The sequence below is a fragment of the Mastomys coucha genome, unplaced genomic scaffold, assembly GCF_008632895.1.
Source record: "Mastomys coucha isolate ucsf_1 unplaced genomic scaffold, UCSF_Mcou_1 pScaffold15, whole genome shotgun sequence".
In the NCBI taxonomy this organism is placed as follows: Eukaryota; Metazoa; Chordata; class Mammalia; order Rodentia; family Muridae; genus Mastomys; species Mastomys coucha.
Genome location: NW_022196897.1, coordinates 17,876,499 through 17,887,759, shown reverse-complemented (window position 1 = coordinate 17,887,759; position 11,261 = coordinate 17,876,499). Strand labels below are relative to the sequence as shown.

Genomic DNA, 11,261 nt, shown 5'->3' with positions numbered 1-11,261 from the left:
AAAAAAAAACCCCCCCAAAAAAAAAACCATTGTGAACGAACTCAATCATATAAAATACAAATCTAAAACAATTCAAGTAATACATACAGACTGGAGATTATAAAGTGTTCACAGCGGTGGTTTCTAAAATCACCCTCTTTAGAGCCTCTACTTGCCAGTTTCCTACATATGCCTTGACACTGGCTCCCGTCCTCTCTGCTCTTTCTGTTCTCCTGGAACTGCCTACCTCCCCTGCCTAATCTCTTCCTTTATATAATCCCTTGGTGAGACGACTGTTATCCAGTATCCTCTACAATCAGTTTCTGCTCTAAACCTTTCCACTCACTGCTTTAGCAATTCCTAGCAGCAATCTGGACCTATCTCACCATGAGGACTTCTATTCAAGACTCTGAAGCAGTCCCCCTTTCATAATTTGGGCGGGCTGACTGAACCATTCATTACCCAAATGCCTAGAAATTCCCTGATCATGCGGAGCAAGAACCACCTCACGTTACCTCAGAGAGCCAGAAGTCAAAGTCTTTGATTCCAGTGTTGAAGTTCTGCTGCTTATTTGCCTCTTTTAGTTTCTGGCTCTTCTCAGCTGATTTCTGCACCAGAAACTGCCACTGGTCTGCAAGGGCAGCTAGGCGGGCCTTAAGAAGAGATGGGGGGATCACTTGGGATAGGAAAATCTCTGAAGGGTCCATTCCTAAGACTCAAATCAGAGACAAAGAGGATGTGGAAACAATCAAAGGAACTGTGTTCTTGAATTCCAGAAACTGTGGGTCTCAGGTAGTATCAGGTGTAGTACAGTGGGCGATAGCATGCTGTCATTCTTTCTGGAGTCAGTATGGCCCCTGAACCGTACCTTGACAGCATCCTCACTGCCAGCACAGGCCCCGCGCTCAATGAGGGAGTTGCCCATGTCAATAACTCCACGGATTCGGTCAGCATTGGCGTGCAGTTCTGCTTCAAAGGCTTGGTGCTTCTGGTGCTTGCTCTGAAAATACCAAACCACTGGTCAGAGGCAGTTCTTACCAGGTTTGTCCTTAAGGCAAAAGATATGCTCAGGAGGGAGTGAGTACAGGGTAGGTAAGGAACAAGGCAAGCACTGGCGTGGACAGAAAGCCACCACAGCTTGTCTGGTGCTGTGGTCTGAGGTAGGTTTAGGCCAGAAAGGGAAATGCACTAGTCAGGGACAGTGGGGTAAAAGCCAGTTCTGAACAGCTCACTAGCAGGCTGGGAGCAAAGCCTCAAAATTTTGTATTGTTTTTACACTTGGTATCTCAAATAGAGGGGTCAATTTCAGCTCTGCTTCTAACTGTGTACCAATGTCAACCCATGTCTTTATCCTTCCTGGATAGAATCCCTGACTGGAAACATGTATGGGCTACCCTACTACCTACAGCAGGAACACATCTGAAGGCTGCAGCGGTTCCCCTGTTGATGATTATTTGGTAGCTCTCATTAATCAAAATATGAGGCTGCTAAAACCCAGTCTAAAAGGCAGGGTGAATTTTGCTTTTGCCAGGCATTGAAAGCTGGAGGCTTTCCCTAAGAATCTGTTAAGAAACAAGAGGTGCTGAATGAAACAATTAGGAAAGATGACTGTGAGGGTACAGCAGCTCTAACATCATTCTGGGAAAACCAGAGGGCAAGTGAGAAACAGTCTCAGGGATAATGTTACTGGAGAAAGAAAACTAAGAGAAACAAAACAAAGCACTTTAGTTGGCCAAGAATTCTGCACTCAATGTTTCATTTGAGAGGCAGTGACTGTTACAAAGAGGGGATCCGGGCTGCGGCTCCAGCACTAGGACTCAAGAGATCTCACCCACAGATCCTGATAATGCTGTCTCCAGTGCCTGCTCTCATCATTGCTAGACAAACCCATTTATTCTCTTCTACAGCTTTATTTCCCCTTCCCAGTTCTGGGCCTTTTAAGCCGCAAGGCAACAGATGTATCTATCTTCTTACGAACTATGTCTGCTTAGATCTGGAAGCACATCTTGCTATTCCAGTTCTCCAGGCCAGTATTTCTGGACACCAGCTGGAGTATGTATTGGATTTATCCCAAGCTAGCTTGCTCTGCCCAGGCTACTTGACACCCTGAGCCCAGGAAAATATTCTATTTTTCAAAAGCACCCCTTGAAAGGAAGTGGTCAACTACTGCCCCCCAAATCAAACACGGTTGTACAAAACTTGCCTGGATGATGAAACAGGGAGGAGGAGATAGGGACTACACGCTAATTACAACAGAGAAAGCCACATCTCACAGGGACACTTGGATGGAGTGACTGGGGATTAGACTGATGATGGATGAACAGACACCAGCAGACCAGATGTAACCACAGGAACAGTACCCTACAGAGTATAACACAAATCCCAGAGCTCAAGTATCTAGAACTCTTAAAAGTGTGAAAAACTTACCAGCAGCTTGGAAAGCTACAAAAACAGATGGAAAGAAGAATTCAGTACACTGATGTGAACATGTCTCAGTTATTAGAGCCTCACTCTGCCATCATACTTCCCCAGGATGTTCAGTACATGGGAACAGCACAAGGGCAGGTCCATTAGACATGTCATAGCTTCAACAAGAGTCTAGCAAGGGAGCTGCTTTCAAATGGCTCTACTGACCCAGTGGACTTTTTCTAAGCTTTACCATGGAGCACATGGTTTTATAGGTGTACTCCCTTTAACGGCTCTACTCAGTAACAAAGGCACTTCAGAACAACTGTCCCAGGATGTTACCTGGATGTTGGTGGGGTCCTTGTATGACTCATCGCTGGCTGTCTGTAACTTCTCACTGATCCAGGCTTCGATCTCGTCCACATCCCGGCTGAACTGCTGAAGTGTTTGAGATTCTCCGAGTTTTGACCTTTTCTCAATCATCTGGGCTTTTAAGCGGCGCCACCTGAGAGTGAAGATCAAATATGAGTGTTCTTTCCAGGAAGAGAAGAAGCTGGAGTAGGTGTGGCTTCTCACATGCGGACGTTCATGGTCTCAGAGCTGGGGACTTTCGCCATCACAGGACACCTACCTGTCAAGGACCTCATTGCGTCGGTTTGCAATGTCTCCCTTGGCATAGTGGTCCACAGCAATGAGCTGGTCGGCAAAGGCCTGCAGGGCAGCTATCTTTTCCTCCTAAGGGTAAACAGGCAAAGAGGTCAGGGTGGGCTGAAGGATGCCTGTCAGCCTGAGATACTTTTCAGAGGAGATAGTTACACTTTGGGTGACGAAACTAACTGGTAGCAGGATCGGAACACATTGACACTTTAGAAGCCAGCTTGATTATCATCATTACTAGAGTAGGGTTTAATTCAAGAGGACTTCAGGTCATACTGAGGTGTGCAAGTGTGGGAACACCAGCAGATGTCTAACAAATTAGGATCATAAAATGATCACTGCCCTGTTTTCAATAAAATGGTTTTCAAGTTACAGCTATCTATTTTTTCCTTGTTTTAGTGAATTATGTTATCACAATATAATTTTTTGCCCTTAAAAATATTCTTTTGAGGGGCTGGAGAGATGGCTCAGTGCTAAGAGCACTGACTGTTCTTCCAGAGGTCCTGAATTCAATTCCCAGCAACCACATGGTGGTTCATAACCATCTGTAATGAGATCTGATGCCCTCTTCTGGTGTATCTGAAAACAGCTACAGTGTACTCATATAAATATAATAAATACATCTTAAAAAATTTTTTTGGGGGGGAGGGTGAGGGAGGCTGGGTATGGTGGCACATGCCTTTAATCCCAGCAAGGGCAGGCAGATCTGTCTGTGAGTTCAAGGTCTGTTCCACATAGCCACTTCCAGGGCAGGCAGGACTACCCAGAAAGAGCCCATCGCAAAATACAAAATAGAACAAATACGGGGGCTGGACAGATGTCTTAGCCATAAAAAGCACTTGCTACTCTTGCAGAAGACCTGGGTTTTGTTCCCAGCAACCATGTGGCTACTTACAATTCTACTCTATTTCTACAGGATCACACAGCTTCTTCTGATTTCTGAGGAAACTGTATACACACACTATATAGACTTAGAAACAGGCACAAAATACTTATAAACAACTTAAACCTTTTCTCTTCCATCATTATTTTTTGTAGGGCTGTGGTCTGAACCCAAGTTTCAAATGTTAGGCAGGTACTATACCAGGGATCTCCAGCTGTGTCAACATTCCATAATACAGAACTGATTTGAGGATCACCCCACCCCTTTTTTTATTTTCCTAGACAGGGTTTCTCTGTGTAGCCCTGGCTGTCCTGGAACTCACTCTGTAGACCAGGCTGACCTCAAACTCATGGCGATCTCCCTTGCTTCTGCCTCCCAGGTGCTGAGGCTATTGGTGTGTGCCACCACCCCCCAGCTTGATGTTTTTTTCTGTATATATGTGTGTGTGTGTGTGTAGTGTGTAGCTGCCCACATACATACGCACACACAGATACCAGCCTTGGGTGCCACTGCTCAGGAACTTCGGCTTTGTTTTCTGAAAGGGTCTCTTACTAAAATTAGGCTGGCCAGCCAGTGAGCCCTACAGCTGAGATTACAAGCATATACATCACACATAGCTTTTGGGTTCTAAGGATCAAAGCCAGGTCTTTGTGCACTTTATCTAGCAGGCCTTCTTTGAATTTTGTTTCTTCTACAGTTTTCTCACCCAAGGATTTAAGCGCTCGATGTTTGTGGTCATGTGATGACCCTAGGGTCTGCAGCACACTCAACAGAGCTCTAGCCCTGGGTTGTAAACTTTCCTTTTTTGTTTCTCTGGAGACAGTTTTGTCATGTAGCCCAGCCTGGCCTTAAATTCCTTTCTGCCTCAGCTTCCCATATGCTGAGATGACAGGAGTGTTACACCAACCTGCTATCACAAAGTTTCTTGTTATTGTTTTGAGACAGGGTCTCACTATGTAGCCTTGCTATGAGCTTGCTATGTAGGCCAGGCTAGCCTCAAAATCAAGACATTTGTCTACCTGCTTCTGCTTTTTTCAGTACTGGCAGGAATACAGATGTGTTACCATATATGGCCCATTTTTAGAAATAGTTATTCATATACACATCTTCACAACTATGGAAGTATTTATTGGATTTGACAGACTATACTTTTTCTTTAAAAAAAAAATTCATTTCTCATTATGGGTATGTGTTCATGCCTGTATGTGGGCCAATGCATGTAAATGTTGAGTGTGGGTGCCTGCAGAAGAGAGAGGCATAAGATCCCTGGGAGCTGGAGTTCCATGTACTCGTGAACCACTTGATGAGGGTGCTGAGAGTTGAAATCAATTCCTCTCCAAGAGAAGTAAGTCTGTGCTCTTAAGCAGTAAGCCATGTAGCCAGCCCAATATAATGTTTCTTTTGGAATTGGTATGAAAATCTTAGTTGGTGTAAGCTTTTTTGCAGAACTGGGGATTGAGCCTCAAGCACAGTAGGCAGTACTTCACCGTATAGCTAGATCTGGCACCTGTTTGTTTGTTTACGAGAAAGATTCTCACTATATTTGCCCTGGCTACAAATAAGATGTGACTCAGGACAAATCCAGACAAGGACCTCGAGGTTCAGGACCTACCTGGACATTGATAGCTTTGTCAAAGTCTTCATGCTTTTTGATCAGCGCCTCCACACTGTCCAGTGAGTCTCCTTTGTCTTCTGTGTTTAAGAAGGCCTCCCGGGCAGCCATCCAGTTTTCTGCTTGCTCACAGTCCCGATGGAACAGCTACAGAGTGGACAAGTAGGTGTGAAGGAAGAGTTGGCCACTTGTAAGAAATACCTGATGAGAAATAACATACACACCTGTAACTCCAGGCAATGGTCCAGCATCATTCTGCGCTGGACCCAGGCCTTCTCCAGGTCTGTGCGCTCCTGGTCAAGAATATCAAGTTTCTCCTTGATCTCTGGGCTGGCATAGTGCCCATGAGCCAACAGCTGCTGCCCAAACTGCTCAAATGCCTGGAAAGTGCCAGCCCTGGCATCAATTTCTGTCCGGTGTTCCTGCCAAGAGGAGAGAAGGGATTAGGTAACTTGTTGAAGATGCTCATACTAGTGTCGCCCTGGTTCCCAAGATGGGGACAGGTAAGGCCATTAGGCCTGCAGGACCTACCTGGTGTCGCTCCAGCAAAGCCTCAGCTCCAGTGACGTCCTTAGCTAGTTCATCTGAAGATACCAACCCTCGTATTCCATTGATCCAAGACATGAGATCCCTAGAAGCAAGATTCACAGAGAAACACTTATTACACTATCTGGCAACAAGCAGGCCTCTGTCCAGGAACCAGTTTTTTCCGCTTCTGCATTCAAGGATTATTTTAGGTTGACCTAGCCATAAACTGAACAGGACTGGGTTTTATAGCTTATTTCTGATACCAAAAAAAAAAAAAAAGGGGGATCCTTCACTTGTCAAGCCATGAAGCCCAGTCCCAACTGTTACAACTATCTACAACACCAAGTCCTGTACCTAAGGAACAGGATCATTGCAGATGAGAAGGCAAAAGACTGTTAAGAGCCAGAGTTTGATGTGAGATTTTGTTTTCTAAAAATGTCAGTAGTCTCAGCAAAGTGTCTGCTTAAACATCCTGAACAAGAACAAGACCTGCATTTGATCTAAGTACATTGGGAGAGAGAACTGACTTCTTTTACCATTAACAGGGGAGCTGTGGCACACAGGCATGTGTACACAGACATAATGCAATAAATAAATGTAATAAAGGTTTTTTTTCCCCCCCGAGACAGGGTTTCTCTGTGTAGTCCTGGCTGTCCTGGAACTCATTCTATAGACCAGGCTGGCCTCGAACTCAGAAATCCACCTGCCTCTGTCTCCCAAGTAATGGGATTAAAGGCGTGCGCCACCACCGCCTGGCTGTAATAAAGTTTTTGAGAGAAAAAGACTTAAAACAAAACAAAACAAAACAAAACCAAAACCACAAAAATCCCAAAATAAACCCCCAAATTCTTCAGAGAAAACAACGAACAGGCGATTCCCTAGTGACTAAGTATACTTCCTGCTTTTCCAGAGGTCCCAAGCCTGGAAAATGGAGGGCTATCATTTGCTGGCTCCCATCTAAGAGAGGGAATGTCTGAGCACAGAAATCATGTTGTCCCTCACCCATTCAGTGAAGTGTCACACAGCCATTAGAAGACAAAGGCACTGGATCATGGGAAATCTGACCTACAACCTATTTGCTGTTGCTCAGAAAACAAAAGAACCTACAATTAATGAGAATGTCACTAAAATAACTGGTGACAACAGGCAACAATACCAGTTTCTCTTGTATTACTCTTTCAACTTCTCTGTGACACTGAAACTATTGCCAATAAAAAAGGTGGTAGAAAAGATTAAGTGTATCTATATTACATGAAATGTGCACTTAAAGAACAAAACAAAGTTGGTAAGGTGACATGAACCCGAGTGTACATGCATATATCCACAGTAAGACAAGAATACTTACTGTAAAGATTTTGGCACTTGGTAATTTGAGTATTTTATATTACATGGTTACTTTTATAGGAAAATTGACTATTAAAAATGTCCTATGTAGCAAGAATCTTTGAATGACACTTCATATGCTATCTGGAAGAGCATGACTCACACAGGCTCATATATGAGAATGCTCGTTCCCTGGCTGGTGGAACTGTTTGCGAAGGATTAGGGAGTGTGGGCTTGCTGGAGGTGTATCACTGAGGGCTGGCTCCACAATCGCCACCCTGCCTCCATTCCCAGTTAGTTTCCCCTGCCTTGAACTTGTGTCTCAGGATGTGAGCTCACAGCTGGGCAGTGGTGGTAAGAGACTTTACTCACAGGCAGAGGCAGGTGGATCTCTGAGTTCAAGACTAGCTTGGTCTACAAAGTGAGCTCCAGGACAGTCAGAGCTACACAGAGAAACTCTGAAAGAACCGGGGGTGGGGTGGGGTGGGGTGGGTGTGTGTGTGTGTGTGAAGCAGTAAGGGAGGGTGAGCTCTCAGTTCTGGTTTCAGTGCCATGCCTGCTGTTGTGCTCCTTGCCATGATGGTTATGGACCTTTAGCTCTCTGAAACTGTGAGCCCCAAACAAACAGTTTCTTTTGTAAGTTGATTTGGTTACGGAATTTTATCACAGAAATAGAAACATAACTAAGACATTTGGTTTTTACCGAAAATCACTAAGGAAGCGCTGCAGGTCATGGGAGTCACCCAATTTGGCCTTGCGCTGGTCTGCACGCTTCCCTAGGCTGGTCCAGGCTTGGTTTAACTCTGTGCACTTTTCCTTTAAGTCCTCTGCAGATTCAGGGTGGGACTGGATCAGCCTTTGGGCTGTTTCCCCAAGGGAATTCACCTATGAGCAAAGAGTGGTAAGAATATTCAGGGAACCAGCTCTGTCTGGCAGAGTTCAGGCCTCAGCTTTCCTCAAGCATCTCTCACCTTGTCACCAAGAGCTGCAAGGTCCCTCTCAAAGCCTTCATGTTTGCGTTGCAGGGCCTGGACACTAGCTAAATCATGGCCATAGTTGTCTGTGTTCAGTGCCTGATTTTTCTCTTCAATCCATTCTTTGGTTTCATCAGCATCTCTGTAGGTAAGACACATGGGTGAGTGAGTGCCAAGCACCACTGCCTTGTCCCAGGGCTGGCACATGTGTATCTACTGTAGGTGCACACATTCACCCCCAGCAGGATTAACAGCATCCACTGTTCTTACATGGCTTTGGTCTTAAGAGCCCAAATATCAGTAAGACATAGCTACTTATGCTGAGAGTCCACTCAGCAAGCCTTGTCTATGAGGGGCAAAGTCCTTATTTCCTCCTGACCCAGCTAATGCTTGGTACCCTCACCTGTGGAACCGCTGTACTTCATGTGCACTGCCCAAGAGCTGGCTACGTTCCTCAGCCAGCTGTTGCAGGGAACGCCAACGTTCATTCAGCTCCTATAGGAGAATGGCAATATCAATTCTCCTCTAATCTGTTTGTATCACCCACAACCAGACCTTAGGAAAACAGGTGCCTATAATTTTTCATTTTTTTGCAAATGCAACAGCAGTGTACCACAACAGAGATCTTTTAGAGAGCAAACAAAGCCATATCTAATAACCCCCAAATGCCTGACTTAGAAACCTTTGCAACATTGGATAAACTAACATTGGTGCTGGGCATGTACTGCCTACAAATAACTGCCAAATGGAGACATCTGAGAATTTTCTCTCAGTACAACCAATGAAGTCTTGGGCCAGAGCACATCTGGGAAAGGCTGAAAATCCCAGTGAAGGTTTTCAGTACTGCTCTGTGCTAGTCTGAATAAGAATGACTCACATAGGCTCATGTTTGAGTACTTGACCCCTTTGGATGTTTGGGAAGGAACTGGCTTTGTTGGGGAAGAAAGATGTATCAATGGGGATTGGGAACAGGCTTTGAGGTATCAAAAGACCAATGTATTCTCTCTGCCTCCTGTTTGTATGAGAGTCTTAGTTGTTCCTGCTGCCATGCCACCATGGACTCTATCCTGAAACCGTAAGCCTAATTAAACACTATTTTATAAACTGCCTTGGCCATAGTGTTTTGTCATAGCAACAGAAAAGTAAGACATGCTCAGATTGGAGTCTAGATCAAGAAACTTAATCAAGCTATTTCATGACCTAGGCATTTGATGAGGATGCTTGAGTATGTTTCTGAGACCCATGCAAGTAGGCCTGGTCACAGCATACTCCAGCACAAGGACAAGCCCTCTACTGTTGTTAAAATAAGGAAGATAGTAAAGAAGAGCAAGGGTAAGCAGGATAGCTGGTCACCACTTCTTACCTTAATGGAGTTGAAGGTAGCTACTGTGTGGACCATCAATCGAGCAGACTGTGAGAGGAGAACGTATGAAACCTGTTAAGACCCTGTCCACTAAGAGACACATCTGCTAGTGACTCTAGGTAGGTCCCAGTAGTCAATCCACAGAACCCTACATAGACACCGACAACATCTGAAGTACGTACGGACTACTAGAAAGTTGTGAAAAAACACCAAATACCTAAGTGGAGTTGGCTGCAGGGTGAGGCATATCCAGGAGAGAGTGAAACCCTTAGGACAGCAGTTGAAGGAAGGGCAGTTTAGCATCATGAAAAACAGAAAACAGATCTACAAACACTGGCTGCTGGGACTAGTTACTAGTGAGGTATAAAAATGACTCCTTCCATGGCTAACATTGTACTAGGCTGTGGTTTCTAACAGTGTTCTGAAGGAAAATGGAAATCAGCCAACGGCTGAGCTTTGTTCTCCACAATGCAGATACTTGTAAACACTCAATGAGCCTCAAAATGTCCAATCCCATGCAGCTTATAATCAAAACAAAACACACAAAAAAACTACTCTTGGCTCAAAATCTTTCAAGTATGGTAAGAAGAGGTAGGGTTCAGATTAGATGCAGAAGAGGGAAGCCATTAATGTTCCAATGAACTTCAGATGACATGTGGGTATTATACAGGATCTAGAAGGCAGGACCATTGTTCCCACGCCTTCTTAGAACTAGGAGACAACTCACAAGGAGACCTAAGTCTGAAAATGAAGCCAGCATATCAGGTAAAGGTAGCTATTGCCAAGCTTTCAACCCTGGATCCACATAATACAAATGGGAGAACTCAGTGCTCAACACTGTGCTGTGGTCACACACACACAGATAGACAGACAGACACAACAAACAAATGCTATTCTAACGTATGTATTTTCAGCTAAGCATTGTGGTGCATGCCTTTAATTTTAGGTAGGTGGGGGCTCTGTTTGTTCAAGGCTAGCCTATTCTACATAGTGATTTCCAGGTCAGCCCAGTTCTAGACTAGTGAGTTCTAGACTAGCCACGCTCAAATAACAAGACCCTGTTAGTTTCTTTTTCCCTTTTTTTTTTTAAAGTCTATTTTCAAAAGAATTTACTTTAATCCCAGCACTTGGGAGGCAGAGGCAGGCAGATTTCTGAATTTGAGGCTAGCCTGCCTGGTCTACAGAGTGAGTTCCAGGACGGCCAGGGCTACAAGGAGAAACCCTGTCTCGAAAAAAACAAAAACAAACAAAAAATTTTACATTCCAAGAAGAGCTTAGCAGAGCACTCAGATAGGAAGTTGTCTGTTCATCAGATTTTGCTATAAGAAAAAATAACAGGGAGACATGAAGAAATGAGTCAAATAAGAAAAAGTCCTGGGGCTGGAGAGATGTCTCAGAGGTTAAGAGCACCTACAGCTCTTCCAGAGGTCCTGAGTTCAATTTCCAGCAATCACATGGTGGCTCACAACCATCTGTAATGGCATCCAATGTCCTCTTAAGGTGGTCTTAAGACAGATACAGTGTACTCATTAAAAA

At 44.6% G+C, this 11,261-nt stretch overlaps 1 protein-coding gene across 4 annotated transcripts in view; it reads right to left on the bottom strand.

Moving 5' to 3' along the window:
* The window catches only part of Sptan1 (spectrin alpha, non-erythrocytic 1), a 67,584-nt gene that overhangs the window by 14,967 nt on the left and 41,356 nt on the right, over positions 1-11,261 (bottom strand). For 2 of the 4 annotated variants that reach the window (XM_031369628.1, XM_031369631.1), the window contains 12 exons: positions 9,726-9,773; positions 8,766-8,857; positions 8,360-8,504; positions 8,092-8,273; positions 6,069-6,168; positions 5,762-5,959; positions 5,538-5,684; positions 3,017-3,120; positions 2,728-2,890; positions 2,407-2,421; positions 848-979; positions 495-632 (listed from right to left, as the gene is read on the bottom strand). In XM_031369628.1, the coding sequence (XP_031225488.1) occupies positions 495-632; positions 848-979; positions 2,407-2,421; positions 2,728-2,890; positions 3,017-3,120; positions 5,538-5,684; positions 5,762-5,959; positions 6,069-6,168; positions 8,092-8,273; positions 8,360-8,504; positions 8,766-8,857; positions 9,726-9,773 (1,464 nt within the window). The remainder of the gene's footprint in view (positions 1-494; positions 633-847; positions 980-2,406; positions 2,422-2,727; positions 2,891-3,016; positions 3,121-5,537; positions 5,685-5,761; positions 5,960-6,068; positions 6,169-8,091; positions 8,274-8,359; positions 8,505-8,765; positions 8,858-9,725; positions 9,774-11,261) is intronic. The other 2 variants (XM_031369630.1, XM_031369632.1) reach the window with 1 other exon arrangement.